Source organism: Cebidichthys violaceus, unplaced genomic scaffold (genome assembly GCF_023349555.1).
Source record: "Cebidichthys violaceus isolate CVI_PGR_0920_01 unplaced genomic scaffold, fCebVio1.0.p SCAF_16, whole genome shotgun sequence".
In the NCBI taxonomy this organism is placed as follows: domain Eukaryota; kingdom Metazoa; phylum Chordata; class Actinopteri; order Perciformes; family Stichaeidae; genus Cebidichthys; species Cebidichthys violaceus.
In genome coordinates, this window is record NW_027176329.1 from 14,617,608 (window position 1) to 14,640,142 (window position 22,535).

Genomic DNA, 22,535 nt, shown 5'->3' on the forward strand with positions numbered 1-22,535 from the left:
GTGTTTGTTGGAGGGCAACGCCTCCTTTTTTTTTTTCTTCTTCTTCGCTGCTCTGCCTTTTCCGGCGCGACGGGATGACGGAGCAGCAAGAACGAGCGAGAGAAGGGGGTCCATCCAGGACCCCGACCGGGACCGGGACCGAGACCGTCTGGGACTCCGTGCAGGACTTCAGAACCCCTTCTCCTCCTAATATGCACATTTTTATGTTTTACTTTTATTTGATGTAGTTATGGACCAAGATGAGCCTAAAAATATAAAATATAAAATATAAAATAAATACATAAATAACTGTATTTCAATTTAAATCAATTAAATAAATAAGACAATCTACAAAAATCTAGAATTCATCTATACTGTCTCATTGATATCAACAATATATATATAATAATAAAGCCAAATTATAGGAAATTATCTATTATTTAGATCTTCCTGATTTTGAAGCACCACAATTATATGTTATAATGCCAACATTTGCCCTTAAATCCCAATTTGTCATAGTTTATGGTTCTAAATGTATTTTCTTGTTAATATGTACTTGGCTACTTTGTTGCCATGTGGAGGTTGTATTTATTTACTATTAAAATGTTGATGTACTGTTTAACTGTTTAATTGTTTGCATTATGTGCAGGGGGGCTTATCCTCAGTGAATATAAGGATGTTTTTCCAACTCCATGCCTCCAGTTTATAATGCAGATTTAAGTTTTCAAGCCCAAGTTGACATGATTTGGGTTATACTTATAAAAACAATCTTCCTCCAACTGTTTTGTTCTGATGAGTTCACTCGTAGTGTGTTTACTCACCGTAAATACACCCAAAAGTCATTCATAAAATCCTAGACAGAGAGAGAAAAAAGATCTTCACATACACGTTCACACCATGTGTCGTGACATGATGAATATTTTATTTAACAACATTATATCTGCTATGTACAATACAAACACAGGTGAAACAGAGACAGTTGGGGAGCGTGGCACAGAGAGAAATATTCACACTGAAGCTACAGTGTCACCAGCTCATTTCCATCACATTACACGAACCAAAGCTGCGGTTAATCACCCAAAACTCATGAGCAGAGTCGAGTTAGCACATCCGGAAAGTAACGGAGTCTCATCCGAGTCACCTGCTGCCACTGAAACAGCAAAGCGTACAGACGACGTTTGTTTGGAGTCTAAAAGCGCTCCAAGTCACACACATAGAATAACAGTCTGTGAGCTGCAGAGAGGCACAAACAGCAGACTTACAGTACGTGATATACCCAAACATTTATTCACACGACTGTAACACACGCATCAGGAGCAAACAAACAACACACGAACAGACGTATCAGCCAAAGCGTGTTGATTGTGAGACGAGCCTGTGACACTAAATGGTTCATTGCGGAGCCGGGTTTGAATGCAGAAGTTTGGATTTGTTTGCAGATTTAAAAGAAGAAGTGGTTTGAAGTGAAGAGACGCTAACTTTGGGGTTTGCTCCTCGGCTCTTCACGCTATTTAAAAACCCCGAAATAAATCAACTACCGTCAACAGCTAATCTGATCAGGCACACGGCTGTGAGTGAGTGATGAGAAAGACGTGGAAAGGAAAAGAGAGGAGACAGAAGTGTCAGTCGGTGATCTTGTTCTCACAGAAAAAAAAAACAGCTACATTTGAAGAGATATTCCCCTGAACGTTCCGCCCTTCTACACAATTATCACATGCACCCCAAGGGGAAAATAATCAGAACACACACACACGTGTGACCATGCAGGTCAACATATAAATAGTAATCTTTTTTTTTTTTTTAAATACATATATTTACAAATGAATACTCTTCTATATCTTTGTATGCATAAAGTAGATGGCTATGGTTTGGAGCAGCGTGGGTCCACGTGTTCATGCGTTCACATATACGTTTGTCTTTGAGAGTGCATTCACACCAGACCAGGTTTGCAGTTGAAAGATAATCACAGTTTTGTGTTGTTGTTTTTTTTGTCTCGACTCGTCCAAACTGCGAAAAACATCTGTAATCTGCTTGGATGTCAAGTCACCAAATCTCGAACCAAACAAGTCTGCCGCTGAAGCGAGTACGATTCATTTGCAATCTGTGATTCACTCGTTACTGGGCAAGTTTTTTTGACAAACCAATTGTCTTATATTGTCCACGAGGGTTTGAAACAGATAGAACAAACAACCTGGCGTCAACCGCAGACCTGCAACCTCAAACTGAAATTCCCAGGGATGGATGTGGCACACCGGAAACAAATCGCCTCTTCAGGGCTTTTAAAACACAATCTGCTTCTTCACTTTGATTTTGCTTCAAGCTGCAGTGACAGGAAGTGTTTTTTGGACTCTTAGGTTTGTCCAGTGTGGACAGAAGCGGGGGGGGGGGAACAACCCTTTGCAGGAGAGGTTGAATACAACACTGAACACAACCAGGAGAGGAGTGAAGCGCGCAGCTCCCCTCAGTGCAAACACAGCACGTCACTATCAATCCACGAAAATACAGCAACACACAACGAAGCCGTGACTCCGACCGTCGATCCGTCTCCCTCACTGTGGGAAGTGTGTATTCCTCAAAACGAGTAGAAACTGTTTTAAATCAAGGCAGATCGCTCCGATCAAATGTCACACGAGAGAATAAATCACTTGAGTTACTTGTCAAGGTAAATATCTTCCCCCCCCCAAAAAAATAAATAAAGCGTGAATAAATAAATATGTTGTCAAAGTGCAGCATGAGTTACTGTTGTTTTTAAAAAGCTATTTCCACAGCTACAGTCACTACAGGATATAGAAAATATACTTTGTGTCATACACTTACACGCCAAACAAACACACTGTACGTAATGCAATGTTGGTGATGCATAAATATGTAAATGTTGACAACATGGCTGACTGTTGAGAGAAAGCGTCACGACGTAGAGACCCGACAAGTAAAGCCAGAAACGCACCGGAAGCCTCTGATTTACTCACAAACGGTACAATAATAGATAATATAATGAGAAATGTTCTCAATAGTTTGACTTAATTCCTCAAAATAATCACGTAGTATCTCAAAATAATAAAAAAACGTTTTCAATATTTTGAGATAGTATTACAATACCTCACAGGATTAATATGTAAATAAGTATTTCCCTGTTGGGATGTATGATTAACATGTTACTCACTATAATAATGTCTTAAAAAGTTGCGTTCGGTGCGTTTGGGCATTAAATGTCACAGGAAGTTGGGAAATTCTTCATGTCGGATCACAACAACACGTCATGTCAGCATTCTGAAGCACACGGAACAAGTTAGCACATCTGAGAGTTTGACACCACAATGCTATTTTCATCTTCAAGAAAAATGAATTTAATAATTTTGACTTGAAGGCAGAATTGTCATTCTTGCCAAAGATCAACTCTGATATTGAATATTATTTGAAAACCTAGACTTTCATCTGTTAAATTCAAGGTGCTACAGACTGACTTCATGAAGCTACCATGACTTAATGTCGTGCTGCCAGTCATTCATTTAAAGGAGGATATCTCCTTTTGAAATGACACGTTTTGATTTAACAAACTGAACGATTATCTCATATTATCAAGGTGGTCAACGCAATGTTGGTCGCCATTTCTCCCTGTAAATATAAATCAGCCACATTAGTTATTCTAATCAAACAACAGGACTTGTTCAAGTTGTTCCTCCATTAAAATGTTGTGTGTACAGTAATAGCACTTCCCCTTTACTTTCCTCTTTTCATTGCCAGCTCCTAAGTGTTCAGGCTGCAGTTTCTTTATCGATTGCACGTTTTTATACGACTCTATTCTAACAACAGCTTGGCCAGATATACACGCAGTATCTCAGGTAAATGCAGTTTAGTGATTGTGGCTCTAATGCTCGTTTTGCTGCTTGTCTGGTTAACAAAGTGCATCTAAATAGAGAGAAATGAGATCCGCAGGTAAAGCTCACTGCAGACTCTTTCCATTATTTGGGGCAGGAAAGCATTATGTTTCTTAAGTGTATTATAATTATATCCTTTATACAAAAATCAATTTCTACGGTAATAAATACTCATCTTTTCATCGACAAATAAAATGTATATTGCACATTACCCTACTGTAATCTACATTAACACAATTCAGACAACATGTTTTTGTCCACAGGTCCCCGTCACAGTTGTGATTTTACCATCATTTTTCCAATACAGTAAAGCAATAATAAGGTTTAACAACATCTTTTGGCCTCTATATATTTACCTCTTCATAAATCAGAATAGAAATCCATGATTTAAAAAAAATAATTCAATTTAAAAAGAAGTAATGGAATAAATGTAGAACTGAACTTCATCAACTGATAATCCACCAACAAGCAGGAAAAATATAACAAAAAGAGAGCGAGATCGGCGTTAAAGTTGAATAAAGTTGTGAATTACAACTTTTAAACACCTAAAAAAAAAAAAAAACTCGAGACCTCAGGCGGCTGATAATCTTCTCACCCTGAATTCAACAACCAGAGGAAACACGTTTGAGGCTCACCGAGAGTTCAGAACTTTGGCATTACTATTACAAAAAAAAAAGCTCAACAGCTGAAGGCGGAGCCAACATTTTAAGAATCCCTTTTCTTAGACCTGTGATTTGAGAACACTTTCCGAAAAAAACCACTAAGAATAAATGGATAGTTAAACATCACTAGATGAAACTACAAAGTTATATTGCACTAAAATACTCACTAAAACGCCCGTCTAAACTTTAAAAAACAGGAACACGAGAAATTGCATCGTCCCAATCCACATCTGGAAACGCCTGCACAAAGGCATGCGTCCTTGTCAGCACACTCTGCCTCTAGTCTGCAGTGATGGACCTTCTACCTGGACTTTTTACCCCGACACCCGGTAGTAGCGGTGCTCCTTTAACACGGCCTGGCAATGTTTGCCGTGTTGGACAAAAGCGTCGCCCTGACTAGACACACAGCTGTCTTGAAAAAGACTCACCCTTTGAATGAATGTAGCTTAATTCCTAGGAATGTACAGTAGGTTAAATCTGTAGTGGTGTACAGTGAGAGCTTCCCTTTAACGGTGACGGGAGGGAGGATTTAAAAGAAGGAGGAAAAGAAAAGCATGACCTCTTAAAGGTCCAAGCCTATACGTTGATGATGCTGTTGTTCTCGGTAGGTCTAGTTTATATGAAATCTCTGTGATTCCTCCTTCTGTTAAAACCCCCTCCACCCATTAAAGCTCAATCTACAGCTGCTCTACACTCTCCTGCGCCGTCGACTTTGCTTTATCCTCAAGAGGCGTGCTTTCAGAGGCGGGAGGCTGAGCCGCCGCCGGCACCGCCTCCACCAGCGGGACCTTCTCCTTCACCGGAGAGGCGGGGAGCGTCGTGGCGGTGCTGGCGCTGGCGGGAGGGTCCTCCACGGACGAGGAGTTGGGAGGCGGGCCGCCGAAGCTGCGGGCGATCTCGTCGAAGGTCTTGCCCCTCGTCTCCGGGACTTTGAGGAAGGTGAAGATGAAAAAGAGGACGAGGAAGGCCGTGAAGATGAGGAAGACCCAAGGCCCGCACCACTCCTGAGAGAAGAAGAAGAGGAGAGGAGAGAGGGGAGTCAGAGATTTACAGAAACACTTGACTTTACATGTTCAGAGTTCTGACAGTCAAATAGGATCTTTAATAAATGATCTAAATCTATCTATCTGTGTGTCTGTCTGTCTGTCCGTGTATCTATCTTGTGTATATATAATATAAAAGAGAAGGAAAAAGTCAAAGACAGCAGAAAAGGAAAGACAGAAGGAAATAAAGCTAATCTGATGATCTAATTAAAAGACTCTATAGAGCAAAAAAGGTCAAAAATCAACCCAAAACAACAGTAGAATATAACAAAAACCTTTAAAACAAAAGAAGTCAAAGACAAATGAATGAATAGATATCCTAACTGATACCCAAACCAGGACTTACCACTAGTTTGGGGAAGCTCATTCCAACCAGGAAGTTGGCCGTCCAGTTGCAGCAGCCGGCCACAGCCATGGCGGCGGGGCGGGGCCCCTGGGAGAACAGCTCGGCCACAATGAACCACGGGATGGGACCAGGGCCCATCTCAAACATGGCCACGAACATCATGACGGCGACGATGGCCATGTAGCTCATCACGGGAATGTCCTTCTGCTCAGACAGAGAGAGAGAGAGAGAGAGAGAGAGAGAGAGAGAGAGAGAGAGGAGGAAGAGGAAGACGTCAGACAAGAAATATTTAAATCTAATGAAGAAACGTTCTTACTGACTTTAAAGGTCATAACCTTTGATAATGACTTTATTCAATCTACTCTGTGCTCTTTCTAACCAAACAAAAGAGTAACACCTTGTGGCTTAAAGACATATCTGCAACATGCTGCAGATATATTTTATGTATTACTTTGTTGGGAAGGACTTATTTGAGTTTTGAGATCAATCTCAAAGTCCAAATTCTGAGTTTAAAGCTGCACTAATCAGTAGTTTCATATTTAAAGGGACAGTTCATCCCACCATGGACTATATGTAATCTCCTCCTTCCTGTACTGCTGTTCTTCAGTCTAGATTGTCTTGGTGTGAGTTGGACTTCTCTCTAATATAACGGACCTAGATGGCACTCGTCTAACGGTCCATCAGAGACTGTATGCTTTATGCTTATAGTTTGGTTTAGACGCCTTGCTCCAGGGTGGACACAGAATCACTTTCTCTAAATTCTCCTCCATGGTCAACTGCCTCATTGTCACCCAATCCCTCTTCCAGCACTGATACTCACCAGCAGGAGGGAGATGGTCATGAGCACAGCGCTGATCGCCATTCCACCCAATCCCAGGAGGTGCAGCGTCCTTCGTCCCGCCTTCTCCACCAGGAAGAGCTGCGGGACAAGACACAAGGGGGGGGGGGCTGTGATGTAAAACGCAAAAAAAAAACAGACGCAGGGAGAAAGACAGACACGCTGGTGTCACTCACGGAAACCACGGTGAAGACGGTGTTGACGATGCCGGCTCCGATGGTGGCGTAGATGGGCTGCTTCACGCCGGCTGACACGAAGATGCCCGTCGAGTAGTAGAACACCTGAGGGGACACGGAGAGGAGAACATACACGTTTTACTGCTAAATTCAAATACATGTGTTTTGTGTTATTGTCTTGAGCACCTCCAGCTTTCATACCTGCTTTTCATAGATTCTAAAGGCAATTTTCATTCACATTTTTAGGTATTTACCGTAATTCTTATTCAGAGCGAACTTAAATAAGGTCCAATCACATAATTATGTTCAATCTACCAAAACACAATCGACCCCTGACTCAAGAAACAAGAAACTGACTCTTCAAAGTCTTACTGCAGTATAAGGACTCATCATTTCAGAATAATGTGTATTTTATTATTGGCCTAGAATTATTGATGCATTAATGTGTTCAGCACTTTACTGTTGTAGCTGGTTAAGGTTAAGCTGATTTTAATTACTTAAGATATGCAAGAGTGGAGTAGATGTATAGCAAAAGATGGAAATATTCAAGGAAAGTACAAGTACCTCAAAATTGTATATAAGTATAGTACTTAAGTAAATGTATAGTTACTTTCCACCGCTGCTTAACAGGTGAGATTAATGCTTTAACTGTAATATGTACTGTATGTAGTGTATGTGTATGTGTCAAAATAGACCAGAGAAACGAGTAGATGTTGACAGAGTGTATAAGTGTGTATTTGTATGTATGTGTGTGTGTGTGTGTGTGTGTGTGTGTGTGTGTGTGTGTGTGTGTGTGTGTGTGTGGACATGCTGCCTGCGGCTGACTCACAGCGTTGATCCCTGACAGCTGCTGGGAGAGCTGCAGCATGACGGCGATGAGGAGCGGCTGCCGATACGCCGGCGAGCGGAAGAGCTCGAGGATGGTCACCTTCTTCTCCATGGCCATCTTGGCGCTCTCCTCCTTCATCTCCTGCAGGTCTTTGCTCACGTCCTCGCTGCCGCGCAGGCGCACCAGCACTGTCAACAGAACGCAAACACAATGTGGCTTTTTTTCTTTCACAGAAGTTTTTGAACATATAAAGAAACTGGTCTTCTGATGCTAAGCTAATGCGCTAACACACTAGTGTAATCTAGGCCCAAGCAGCGACAGTAAACGGTGGGTGGTAATCTGGAAATAATGATTAAAAAAAATCATCTTAAAAGAAGTTCCACTAACTACCTTTTTTAATTGCAACCCCAGCAACCATTTCCGTGACTACTGAGCAAACTCCATTCACTGAGGAAGACCATGAGATTCAGTTGAAAGCTCTGGCAAAAGCTGGTGGCTTTGAAATAGCAACAAGAGAGTCATGAAGGGCTGCTGGCATCACAAACAACTCTGATCTGACCTTACACTTTAACTCATCAGAATATCTGTCAACGATGCTGCAGCTGCTCAAAAATATTGTGTGGTGCCTTTAAAGTCATTATATGCGGCCTAGTCGTTTTACAATGATGACCATGTGATTGCAATATCCCTGTTCAGAGTCATCCCTCGATTCTCTTTCCCCTCGTTTCTTTGCAGCTCTCCAATAGATAATATCCAATAAAGTTATACAAAAATATCCAAAAAAATACTTTAAAAACGCCACTATTAGATCTTTGAAAATCCCAATATACAAGAGGAGACAATGTGGTAGACAGACCACCTCAAACCCCACTAATCTGACCCAAGGACACTGACTGTGTCATTTCCTACGAACAAACACTCATTTTAAAAGGCGCTTTAATCACATACAAATCCCACACACGGTGACTTTAAAGTTGCCAAATGCTCGTACAGAAAACTGACTCGTACTATCCCAAAATTCTGCAGTGACACAATCAGTTCAGTGACCTGTTAGTCGCCCTTTTGGGTTCAGCTGTTAGTCAACAAGAGGCGATTCATCAGATTCTTTATCTTCACAAAGAAAAGAGCAGAAAAAAACAAATTTTGCTGTCAACACCACAAACGCCACACAGTCTCCTAACTAGCCTTGTGTTTGTGTCAGATGAGCGGCGTGAAGGAGAAGTGGGTCAGTGCCTGAGAGTCGACCCCGACAGGCTGCAGCGTGTTGAACAGATGCCAAAACCTTCTGCCTGTTCAAGGACTCTTTGAAGCTGCGAAATGATCCCGTCTCACCTGATGTCACCCTGTGTACCTGTTAAGTACCGATGTCTCCCTGTCTCTCGGTTTTCTAGGTTAGCGTTTCTGTTTTTTATCTCTTTTCCTGCCTTGGACACCTCTGCCTTTCTCTTTTTCCTTCATTACTTTCCTTATAATTTTCCTTCCAGTCCCTTCCTTCTTATATTTGTTTTGTTTCTCTTGATTTGATTTCTCTCCCTCCTTCCTTCCTTCTTCTTCTGTCTCTCAAACGTATTTTTTTTTCATGTCACATACAGCAGTTGTCATTGTAATTATATATCAGCAGTGGTTGTGGCATTCCAAGGAGCCGAACGAGCAATAGTCGTAGCAGAAGCATCAGCAGCCTTTACTGCAGTAGCAGTAGTATCAGAACTGGCTGTAGTAGTACTACTTGTAGTAGTAAAAGAAGTAGTAGCAGTGTTAGCGGTTGCAGTAGTAGCAGAAGTTGTAGTTTTGTAGCAGTGATAAAAGCAGTGGTTACTGTAGAATAAGCACTGGTAGTAGTACAGATGGTAGAAGTGATAGCAGCAGCAGTACAAGTAGATGAGTTAGTAGTTGTAGCAGTAATAGCAGCAGTAGAAGTAGTAGTACACTTGGTTTCAGTGGTGGCAGTAAAAGCAATGCCTGCGGCACAATGTTCTAGTGGCATTGTAGAAATGCAAGTAGTTGCAGTAGTAATAGCAGCCTAAATGGCAATGGTATAGCAGTAACAGTAGTACTATTGTAAGTAGAAGCAGAAGTATCAACAGTAGAAGAAGTAGTATTGTAAATATCAGTAGAAGTATCGTCAGTAGAAGTAGGAGTAGTAAGTAGAAGCAGAAGGATCGTCTGTAGAAGAAGTAGTATTTTGAATAGAAGCAGTAGTATCGTCAGTATTAGAAGTGTAATTGTACCCAGAAGCAGAAGTATCGTAGTATCAGTGCGTACCTTTGCGTGCTTGCTCCTCCTGTTTCAGGTTGATGAGCAGGAAGCGAGGGCTCTCTGGACAGAAGGGCAGCAGGATGCACTGCAGCACAGCCGGGGCCACCGTGAGGGCCAGCAGCAGGGGCCACAACTTGGCTGAGCCCAGCAGAGACTCCAGACCAAAGATCTAAACACCAAGAGCCACAACAGCTGGATCAGAGTCACAGCAAAGCTGATTAATCCATCGAAAGTCAACATCTGCACTGTGGCTAACTGGATTATATGGTAAGAAATGGTATGAATCCACATCTGTTGGGTCATTAAATGAGAGGTTCCTGCTGACCTGAGCGATCAGGATGCCCACCACCACACCGAGCTGGTGGAGAGTGCCGAAGGCCCCGCGGAGGGGCGTGGGTGACACCTCGCCCACGTACATGGGGGTCAGGCCGGTGAAGAGACCGCAGAACAGGCCGATGATCAGGCGACCGGCGATCACCATCTCATAGGAGGAGCAGATGGTGGAGAAGCCCATGAGGAGGCCGCCGATCACCGCCAGGCAGTTCACCAGGAACATGGAGCGACGCCTGAGGAGGAGGAGGAGGAGGAGGAGGAGGAGGAGGAAGAGGAGGAGGAGGAGAAAAAGGAGGAGGAGAGCATCAGTTTCTTTTACTGAGAAAAATGGTTTTAGTTTTGAGGAGAAATAGTCACAAAATGCTTGTCTTTTGCAAGGTTCAGGCAACAAAACCAACTGTTAAATTTAGGCAACAAAACAATTTGCTAGGTTTAGGCAACACAACACACAGTTGGGTTTACAAAAAAACACGAAAAATACAATTTGTGTCCCTGTACCAGAAACCAATAGATTGGGTGGGAGAGCAACTGAGAGGTTTGTGGTTAAAGAAGATTGACGAGTTTATTGATTAACTGAGGGATTACCATTTATGTGTGTCAGGACCGATTGACCTCAGTGTATGTGAATGTCAGCTGCTTTCCCATCTGATTAGTTCATTGACAGATAAAGTCCAGTTTTACATGTGTGACCTTATGTGTGAAGATTAAGGATATCAGGAAATCTGTCTTTTATTTGTTGTTTTCTGTATTTTCGTCTGTTGTGAGTCGGCGAGTCTTAGATTTTATTCGCTACATCTATTTAAAGGAACGCTGCAACATGTTGGGCTTTTTTCGCTCTCTTTCGGAATGAGACACGATACAAATCTCAAGTTTTTTTAATTTACGATTTAGTGTGTGAGATTTAGTCGCATTTAGTGGTGAGGTTGCAGATTGCAACAAACTGAAACTTCTTCCATGGCTGACCCAAAAATGTGAAAACACAAAACCTAGAGCCAGTGTTTATTTTGTCTGTTCTGGGCTACCGTAGAAACAGCCGGCTATATGTGACTATTCACATCTCCTTCTAAGGCAATGGAAACACTCGCAATTTCAGGTGATTTTACACTAAAGAAAACATATTTACTACTATTATATTCCATTTCTGCCAATAGATCCCCCTCAATGTTACACACTGGCCCTTTAAGTAGGGAGCTAGAGTGAGAGGTTATTAGCTTAGCTTAGCATAAAGGCTGGAAGCAGGGGGAAACAGCTAGCCTGACTCTAGAAACACTGTATCTTCTTTGTTTAATTTGACACAAACATTGGATGGAGCACGGCTAGTGGTTTAACTCTGCTTTGAAATGTGTGTCCACTGTGAAAGAAAGAAACTGATGCTCAGGGTAAAACTCAGAGGCAAATGGAGGAATGAAGGAACATTAGAGCCGAGCAGCGGCCTTAAAGACAGAGAGCTCCATTAGGACTAATGTCTTGTGACAGCTCAGCTGAACCACACAGGAAACACACAGAGCCATGAAAGGAAAAAATAAAACTCCCAGAGCAAAGAAATACCGGATGATGCCATTGAATATGTCCCAGAATAACCCTGATAATCAAGATGCAAGACAAACACTTCTACCTGAGCATTCAACAGACCATATCACATTTGGTTCCCTACCTGCCAAAACGGTTTGCCATGACGCCCACGCTGAAGGAGCCCACCATGCCGCCCACACTGAAGATGGCGACGGAGACGCTCCAGACGATGGTGCAGACCCCCGGGCTGATGGGCACGCCATAACGCTCTACCCAGGTATCGTTGAAGAAAGATTTCAGTTTCTGGTGGCAGGGAGAGGGTGAAACAGCAGTAGTGTCAGTAACAGTCGTAGTAGTAGTAGTAGTAGTAGTAGTAGTAGTACTGGCAAAATGGATAACAGTAAAAGCTGTAGACGTAGTATCGTATTGTCAGTAGTTGCAGCAGTTTTAGCAGCTTGAATGGCAGTGGTATAACAATAACAGTAGTACTATTATATGTAGAAGCAGTAGTATCGTCAGTAGAAGCAGTAGTATCGTCAGTAGAAGAAGTAGTATTGGTAGTAGAAGCAGTAGTATTGTAAGTAGAAGCAGTAGTATCGTCAGTAAACAAGTATTATTGTAAGTAGAAGCAGTAGTATTGGTAGTAGAAGCAGTAGTATTGGTAGTAGAAGCAGTAGTATTGTAAGTAGAAGCAGTAGCATCATCAGTAGAACAAGTATTATTGTAAGTAGAAGCAGGCGTATTGCAGTCTTTAAGCTTTAAATCTGTTTTTTGTACTCAATAATCCGATGTAAAGCTGCACCATTCCTCTCTTATCTCTTTGGTTTTCATGTTTCAGGCATCAATCACCAGCTGGGTTGTTTGACTTCACATCACATGAATTGCAGATGTTTACCTTTACAAATAGCTGTTGTTCACATCTGGAGAAGCTAAGGTGCAGACTGTGTGCACGTTCAGCCTGAGAGCCTTCAGATTTGGGCAACAAACACACTTTTGATGTGAAATACCAACTGACCACCAACCTCCTCCGGAGCGTTGATGACTCCCGTGTTGTAACCAAACTGCAGAGAGCCGATGACAGCGGTGCCCAGAGAAAACAGGAGATAACCTGTTACCTGCTTTTCCTGCAGCGAGAAAGAAAGAAGAAGCATGAAGAAAGCAAACATAAAATGGAGACGGATGTGGAGATCAAAGTACAGATGGAGGAAGGAGACAAAGAGAGAGAGCGAGAGGAGAGAGAGAGAGAGAGAGAGAGAGAGAGAGAGAGAGACATAATGAACATGAAATCTGAGCTCATAATGAGATTTCCAGTAATTGCGGCCGGAATACAGATTCAATAAAACTGTGATGCTGACGGCAGACAGGTCAGTGATGCATGAACAATAATATCAGACATCATATCTATACTGGAATCATCGTGACACATCAACCCTTAATTGTTTTTCATGTAAACATCAGAGCATCTTTCATGAATAACGAGTTGAGTAAAAACTATGAAGGTGAGACCAAAAGCAATTGTTTTTCCTGCACTGGTCAATTTTGAGATTTTGGTCTATTTTGCTTCCACAACATTCTTTCAGACTAGTGGAAAGAAAACATCCAGAATACACATTTAGGTGTTTATTTTTGTTGTTTGTGTCTGTAGATTTCTCCAAAAATCACCCAAAATTACCATTAGATGCCTCATTTACATATTTAAACATAACGTTTAAGAAAACTTGTAATACAAAAAATACTTCTCTCAATGTCAGTAATGAACTGGTGAAGTTTCATGGTGAAATCTATTAGTTAATCTTTTTACCCTATTCACCTGTAGTGTCTTCAACATGTCTGTAATTTAACTAAACGTCTCTTTAAAGGACGTTTTCTCTAAATGAGTTTTTTCTCAGACTCTGATCCAGAAATCTCCACTTCAGTAGCTCTTACACACACCAAACTTTACACTTTCATTCCTCTCTATATTCTGAAGCTTTCTACAGAGGGGTTTGTTCACATAGCATTCAGAGACTCATTTATACAACATTCTATTCATAAAAACATGGAGGAAATAGATTTTTGTTGATGGCTGTTGAGAGTGTTTTCCTATTTATTGAATGATACAAAGAGGTATACAAAATTCCCTCTGTAAAAACCTTTGACTCTGATATGTAAATCAGAGTCAGAAGTTCAGAATAATGTTCTGAAAATGTTTGCAAATCAGCACATATTTAATTATATAATGCCTCATTTACATATCTAAACATAACAATTGTAATACAAAAAAACAATTATCTTAATTTCCATTAAATCTCGGAGGCTTGGAAGCAAAACCAACTATCTCTGTGATCAATTGCTTTTCGTTCTCAAACATAAATCTGCTCAATGCAGATGAAATTCAATAATGAAGCCGTCCACCTGCTTCTGATTCGGAGCCGGCCCTCATAACGCCATCGATTCATCTCCACGTAATGAGATCAGGGCGAGCGTCAAAGGAGCCGCCACCGGCGTCATGATGGTTCAGATGTATTAAGGTCTGACCTCTCTGTGAGCCTCCATAAGATGCATTCTTAGGAAGTAACGACGAGCTCGTGGCATTTTACAAGTCAGCTGATTTGCACACCGACCAGAGCAGAGTCTCTGTAGAGACCGTAACAAAGTCATTACAATCATTTTTCATTATTCCTTTATGAATTTGTTTTCTGTTTTTCTTCAATTATCATTGAACGTCATTAAGAAGAGAGATCGGCCGGTAGGATCCACAGGTCAGAAGGGTCCTTGTCTTTTTTTAGTAAGAGTGTAATGGTTGCTTGTGAGGTGGAAGAGTACCCTTAGTCAGCGACTCTTGATACATTCCGAGAAGAATTGGAGAAAGCTTGTCTTTACATTTTTTTTAAAAACTCCCCCGGAGTTTTGCCGCTTTGCGTAGTTGTGATTGCTGCTTGGACTTCCTCTAGCTCTATTGTCCGATTCAGTTCAGCGATTTTATCCGATTCAAGACAGGGGAAGTCGAGGCCGTCTGAAAATGTTGTCGCGCCGGCCGTGATCCTCCGTAGTTTCACGTAGTTTGTTGACAGAGTTCGCCATTGATCGTATTTTTGAGCTCACTAACCAGCATGGTGGGCAACCTCTCCAAGTCCGCCGGGAGAGCCTCCCTCAGGAACGTCTACCTCTCTCGCATGCTAACCCGAAGTCCCAAAAAAAAACCCCCACTGGTTTGGGAAAAACCGACAGAAGTCAGTACACGGTGAAAAAGTCGTAATTGAAAAAAATCCATTTGCGACAGATTTGAACTTTCTCAAACCTCAGTCAAATAAAGGATTAATGAGTCAGACTAGATACTGAATACTGTACATGTCTCATGCTCCATGTTCTGCCGAGCAATTCCTCTATTTTCCATACTGCTCATCCTGGGGGAGCCGGAGTCTATCCCAGCATGCAACGGGCCTGAATCGGGGTCCACGTCTGAACACGGAGTCTATCAAAAGGCATCGTGATTACTCAACTTCACTTCCTGTTCTGCACTTTTCCCCTCAGCTTCTATAAGTGTAGTTACTGGAGGTCAACAAAGTGTAGAGATTAATCTCATATATAAATTTATATGAAAATCCCGGCGGGTCAAGTTGGGTCACAGCAGTGTAAATTAGGCCACTGTGTCTTTGTTTCTGCTGACGTCTGTAAGTCAGTATTAAAAAGCGACTCTCTGCTGACGCGGCAGAATGTGCAGCTGTAATATGAGACAGTACGGAAGCCTGGAGAGGCCTCAGGTGATCCACTGCCCTTGGTACGACAACACCAGCACGAGGTCAGGTAATATTAGCGTAGACTGCACTTCTCAGGATTCACTGTAGCCAGGTGGGCGTCGGCCTCAGAGGACCAATCAGTGAACGGGAGAGAGAAACACGTATGGGAAATGATTTGAAGGGCAAAGTGGGATTATTGAAACGAGCGATTGGAAAAGCTCAGCATGATGTATCTTAGGTTCTGCAGTCGATTTGAAGGCCAGAAATAAGGTAATAAAACTATGTTAGCAGGTAGATAGAGGTGAAATGGTTTCTTTTTTTAGGGAGCCTGGTTGTAAAAATGTCACATTTACTTTCACTGCAAACATCTCAGAAACTCCCTGTTTCAGCCTTGAAATGAACCAGCGAGCCGTGAGATGAGACGCGACGCCTTTTAAATAAGTGATAACACGCGAGGAGGCGTCCTGATGTGTTACCATAACGAATGAGGTGGAGGAGGCGGAGCATTTTTCACCGATGACATGTTAGTTTGTGCCTGAAGCAAAGCAGGTGGATATCAGTCACTCACAAAACCCCTCTCGGTCTTTGTCTTGTAGACATCTCAGTTCTTAGCGTTCATCCGGGGAATCAACCTCTTTTTAAGACCAAGATGTTTTCCAGCTCTCAAGGTTAATGAAATCTTCTCTTCGGCCCAAAAAGCCTTTTTCACTGTCTTTGCTTCCTCCCTTCATTTGCATAAGTTCCCTGAAAACGTTCCCTGAGGATTTAGGTGACATTTACGAGCGATCAATAATCCGGTTAGTCGACACACAGACTGAAAGCCGCTACATTTATCTGCAAACAGCTCTTGTTGTGGATCTCAGAATCTTCGTCTTTTCTTTCATCAATAAATTCTTAAAATTCAGTAAAGATAAATTATAATGACATTTTAAAAAGACTATAAAAATATATATATAGTGGTTTAGAACAGATGCACTCTACCTTCACCAAAGTAATCTGGAAAACATCATTACATAATTTCTATTTTTAATCCCCAGTCTGCGTCCAAAGATGTTTGGTAGGGCTGGAAAATACTGTATGTAAAAAATGTTTTTATCAATATCGATTTTGGATATCGTAACAAGTGTCTTTTTCCTGATCTTAAAGGCTGCATTACAGTAAAGTGATGTAGTTTTCTGAATTTACCAGACTGTTCTATTCACCTACAATGGCGTCGCAATATCGATATCAAGGCATCTGGTCAACAAGTATTGTGATATTTGATTTTCTGCATATCGCTCCAGTCCTTTTTATTTAATTCTTTATTTAACCTTTATTCAACCAGATGAAATCTCTTTTTCAAATGTGATCTGGCCAAAAAGGCAGCAAGTCGTGAAACGTCAGAACAAGACAAGACAAAAACGAATGTCCACTCATCAACAGAGGAGATTAAATAAACAAAATATAAAATCGTGTGTGTTGTAACAAGCACAATTTATGGTAAAAAAGTTAACTTTTGTTTATAGAGATAAAAACAAGGGTCAGTCTTAGTCTTATCATATGTGAGCTTATGTATGTGTACTTGTATATTAAAATATAATAACGCTGCGTCCTGCACATAGCAAGAGAAGAGCAACCCACCAGACGTCAGGTCACAGAGTGCAGTGATGAATCCTGCAGTCTGAGCTTGAAGCAGTTCTCAAAGAAACAAGATGAAGTCTAAAGAAATCTATGGAGTAAAATCAGTGGGTTGCACCTTTAGCTGCTGTGCTGAATTCATTATAGACAATGTTAAAGAGTTAGTTGGAACTTCATCATCCTTTTTTAAAAATCATCATCATCATCATCATCATCATCATCATCATCATCATCATCATCACTTAAGTTAATTAAATGAGACAGAAAAGGAAAGGGCCCTGAGCCGCGTCACATGACCCAAATGCTGCTGATTGTGATCTCAGAATACTACAAACAGCTATCTGTCAACCCTGTGACACACACACACACACACACACACACACACACACACACACATGGCTGTATAAGTTCACCTTCCTCTTTTCTCTCTGTCTCCCTCATCGACTTTGTCCATCTCTGTTTTGTTTTTTTGTCAAGTCACAGTGACTCAGTAGAAATTATTGGTCACATGACGGCACCCTAAACGTCTCAGATAAGGATTGATTACAACAGTGTGTGTGTGTGTGTGTGTGTGTGTGTGTGTGGGTGGGGGGGGGGGCAAATACCAATTCAGCTGTTTTTTAGTGACACGTTAACATTTCTGTTAAAAAGAAGCAGAATCTTACTGGGCATCTGTGAAGTGCAATAGAGTAAGGTAAACAAATCCTGTGTTCAAACAGCTCAAATCCTCTTTAATCTTATGATATAATACATATTATTGGATATCAATCATTTAAATATCAGAGGTCTAAACATGAAAAATAATTAACGTTTGAAAAAAAGAGCAACAACACGACATCTATACAAGCTGACGATGTTCCATGAGGCATTGAATTAAGCTCCAGACAAACTTCTGCGCTTAGCCGCCTGCTGCAGAGCTCCCACATTTGGTGAACAGATGCTGCGTTGCTATGGTAACCGGTGTCACGATGACACAATTCCAACCTAATACATGTGTGGCCTTTGAGCTTGAACACTCAGTTTGACATAAAAGTCAATAGGATTCCTTTTTTTTTTCTGGTGTCTGCACATGGAAAATCGATGGAACTAACTGTCCTTATTAAGCTACACACTTAATATTTATGATCTTTCTGCTCGCCTCAATAAAGCTGTCTCCCTTTTACTTTGCCCCCTCCATCTATCCACGAGTGTCCGTATCGCTCCCTCGTCCCCTCCCTCCTTTCTTCCTTCCTTCCTTCATCTCTGTGGCAACAGCCTGGAGGTGAGATTGCTATTGACACAGGCCGAAAAGAAACCCATGCACACACGCTCACATGCACACATGCGGCAGTGTGTGTGGACACACACACACACACACACACACACACACAGTCAGTAGGCTAACTACATGTGACCTACATCCAGCCAGCAGTGAGACAATCAACTCAACTTTGGAATGAAACCAGGAGGAAGGGTGGGTGTATCGAGCTGTTTTTGTGGATGAGTTCGATAACGGTTCAGGCTGGACTTCAGCGTGAGGGTCGTGTGATGCTGAGCTCGTCAATATTCAGCACGAGCCATAAGAGCACGACGCCGAGTCAGAGCACGACAGGACGATGAATGTACAGACTACAAACGTACCAATACAATGACTACATTTACTACTAGACTGTATTCAGAGCATGGATGGATTTCTGACGGGGTCTACCGGGCTCAGGCCCAGGGGCCCAAAGTGTCAAGGACCCCCTGGCCTTCACCTGTAAAATATCAATCACAGAGACACGTAGTTACCAGAGAGAGACTCTAAATCTCCACAAAATCATAAAACTACGACAAAGTGACACAAAAAGACCAAAACAACTCTAAAGAGAAGCTAAAAAGCTGCAAAGAGACACAATGAGACCACAAAGAGACATACAATGAACACAAAGAGATACAACATGAACACAGAGACTCAAAACAACAACACAAACAACAAGCAAAAAGGTAAAAAAACAAATACAGAAAGAAATGACTACAGAAAGACCAAACCAATGGCAAAGTCACACAAAATGGCCAAAAAGAGAGCAACTACAAAAAAGACACAAATCAACTACAAAGAGACACAAAATTACTATAAAGAGACACAAAATAACTACAAAGAAGGTCCAAAACAACTATGGAGAAAATGTAACAACATAGATACAAAATAACCACAAAGAGACACAAAACAACTAAAAAAGAGACACAAAATATCAACAAAAAGAGGCAAACAAACTACAAAGTCTTGCTCCTATCATCTACGTCTTCTTGATATATTTTAACACACAACAGTATTGAGATCAACATATCTTTTACAGCAGAGAGAGAGAGAAAAACACACATAGCCAGGACAAATATATACAACAAATAATGAATAATATTAATAATGATGAAACATAATCAGACAAACAAAAGCATAGTTACATGGAACGACCACAGGCAGATATTGTAGCACCAGAGAAAAATCACATCAGGAAATAGATTCAATGCTTCTAATTTGACGTTCTACCGCTCCCTTGAGCAAACCCCAGAGGAAGGCTGTGAACATCTGTCTGTGGCTGGTCAACATGTGTACGTGCAGAGAGTGTCGGCATAGTAAGAGAGACAAAGTGTTTGTTTTTTTTTAGTTGTGAAGAGGCGTCTTGTAGCTGCATTGCATTCTGGTCTATTTTCTGCTGGACTGCAATTATAGAAACTACAGTCTAAGCCTTCTCTGTTGCTTTGCATTGCAGGACTATTTTTAGAAAATGCAAGTTTGAACGTTACTTTCCTAACCTAAGTCTAACATCCAAAGCTGCCTGCTCGATAAATGAGTACAAATAAAATTATTTTTCTCCTCTGTCTCTTTGTTTTTGGTCCACAATATCAAAACGAAGGCGTGCATACTGAAAAGAAACGTCACGAACATATATACGGGACTTGATGTGTCTCACATCTGCAGCAGTGGGTGACTCACAGAGTTGTAAAGGCAAACAGACTCACACCGCCCAACACAGCGCTCACGTTATATAGACACACTACACATGCAGTAGTCACACATCACAACTCCAGTGAACGCTTGAGTGATAAAGACAGGCTGGAGTCACAATGATAAAATACATTTCCTTTAAAAAACAACAACAATAATCCACCTCTAAACAAAACCACATCCTGATCTCAATAGAACAAACAAAAATCACTTGCCTTTCCTTCCATCTTCTGATATCCAGTCGGGATGTTTTACTCCAGCTGATGAGGATGCAGATCTTCAGGTGGTGGTTGAGAGAAGAAAAAAAAAGAAGCGTTGCAGGACCCGCCCGCCGGCGCGCTCAGCTGCGGGAAAAGAAACACATCACATTAGGCGCTGTCCGTGGTACCAGCCGGCTCTTTCCGGGCAGGACACGACCGCTTTCCCGTCCTTCAACATCTCACTACTAATCGATATCGTGCAGTTTCTATCGATCACTATTTAAAGCTATAAAGTACAGGACATGAAAAGAGACGAGTCATTGTTCCGTTAACCTCCTTCTGTCTCAGTGAGACAGAAACTGGGCGATGAAATGAGATTTTCTTTTACGCATAAAAGCAGCAGAAACGGGGGAAATGCAGCAGAACTCACCTGTCGTGATATAGATAACCGTCGGTGAGCTGCAGCAGAGCACCCTCCCTCTTTTTCTCTCGGAATTCGTCTCACACGGGAGCAGCGAGGAGAAACGCACGTAAACCGCACGTAAATGTTTTTATTATTTCATTCCCCCCCTCCCTCCCGTCTACTCCATCAACCTATGAAAAACTGGAATGCTGGGATGCCATGACGTGGCCCCGCCCCTCCGCTTCTACGTGCAGAAATCCGTGACTCATGTGCATCATCACCGCATCCCGCGAGGCTGCGGCGAGGCGCGCGACCATCTCCTATTATGGCCGCGGACCTTTATTCGGCTACTTTGGTCAGCTTAGATGACGAAAGCGTGGGCACATGCGCGGTAGGAGGGTTCCTGTAGGGTCGTGAAGGGATTTGTGACACCCCCCCCCCCCCCCCACACCATTACCCCACTCCCTCCCTCGCGCTCTCGGTGTCCTCCTCGCCCTCCCATGATGCCTCTCGCTCGGCGACCTTGACAGAAGCTGCTGGGTTGATGCTGATGCAGCGGATGCTGATGCAACGCGCTCAGACGATGATGCTCCAGTTGTAGAATTGGTTACTTTTCAAACATTGTTTTTTTTTTTTCTCCTTTTGCAGACGGTTTTTAAACAGCCACAACACGAGGCAACCGTCCATATTAATGTGAAATATAAGACGGATATATATCAAATGATGCTCACACTGCAGCTCTTTCAGTCTTGTGATTTGCTCGTGACACAGGCTCCAACAAAAGTCAGGTGACGATGCATCATGGACGGTTTGTGTAGAAAGATTATGCAATAATTCAGCTGCAGTGCCAGAATGAGTTTTTGAAAAAAAAATCTTACTCAATTTTATTTTCAAGTTTCTTCTCTCAGTGATGAAAAGTTCCAGAAGAAGGTCAAGAATGAACATTTAAATTGAAGGTTTTACGGTCAACGTGAATGAGAAGTGCTGTGAGAGCAAAATAAAATCTGCAGATGAAGACCATTATCAAAAGCTCCAGAACAGCTACTGAATGGAATTTATTTGTTTGTTTTTAACCTCAAATGTACTGTTTTTTTTCTCCACTTCTTTGATCCTAAACTGCGTTTCATTGGCTCAGTAACTAAACTCTGTACAGTGACAATAAAGTTTAATCTAATCTTGAGGTTTTGTCCTGTTTTGACACAAAAGTGGTGACGTTTTCTGGTAAATTTGTTGTTTTAGTTTTTATGTCTTTATTCCAAACACTTTTACTTCATATATTTGAACTTTATGTAGTGATGCCACTACATATTGCAATTGTTTTTTATTTTTTTATTTAACTTATTCTTATGCAAATGGTGAGTCAGAGCATGGAGGGTTTTGCGTATTAATATTAAGAAGCCCTCTGATGCAACTTTGTGATTTTAAGCGAAATAAATAAAAGAAATTTTCAATTCCTCTCTTCGGCCCATGTGTTTGTTCTTCTTCCATCTCATATTTTTGGTATACAAAAATGCAAAATGTGTCAAAATCTAAAAAGTTTCTTTGCTTTCTTGACACATTTACAGTTATTAATATATTTTCACATCAATATCAAAGAAACATAACTATTAAACACACAAAAAAGAGGGAAAAGTTTGTTATTTCTCCACCTGGCAGATGCCCACTTTAATATTATATATATATATATAAAATAGCTTAATTTGATCACATAAATCTATATCGGGGTATGCTTGTGTCTTGTCGAGCTTTGTATTGCATTCAAGCGGCTGATTGAAG

General features: G+C 41.5%; 1 protein-coding gene across 1 annotated transcript; it reads right to left on the minus strand.

Moving 5' to 3' along the window:
• Positions 1–864: 864 nt before the first annotated feature.
• LOC137872937 (solute carrier family 2, facilitated glucose transporter member 1-like) lies at positions 865–20,880 on the minus strand. The gene is made up of 11 exons (XM_068711464.1): positions 20,787–20,880; positions 20,372–20,500; positions 12,875–12,976; positions 11,995–12,155; positions 10,333–10,573; positions 10,014–10,176; positions 7,752–7,939; positions 6,923–7,027; positions 6,729–6,827; positions 5,909–6,112; positions 865–5,523 (listed from the first exon to the last, which is right to left on the minus strand). Exons 2-11 carry the CDS (start codon positions 20,381–20,383, stop codon positions 5,197–5,199), a joined length of 1,602 nt encoding a protein of 533 aa, XP_068567565.1. The 5' UTR covers positions 20,384–20,500; positions 20,787–20,880; the 3' UTR covers positions 865–5,196.
• Positions 20,881–22,535: the final 1,655 nt, after the last annotated feature.

Bases quoted from the DNA above. Each gene is read 5' to 3' on its own strand.
- LOC137872937 (XM_068711464.1), bottom strand. The intron at 10,574-11,994 runs GTAGGGAACCAA...CCTCCTCCTCAG, and splicing joins ATGGCAAACCGTTTTGGCAG to GCGTCGCTCCATGTTCCTGG. The intron at 6,828-6,922 runs GTGAGTGACACC...CTTGTCCCGCAG, and splicing joins CCGTCTTCACCGTGGTTTCC to CTCTTCCTGGTGGAGAAGGC.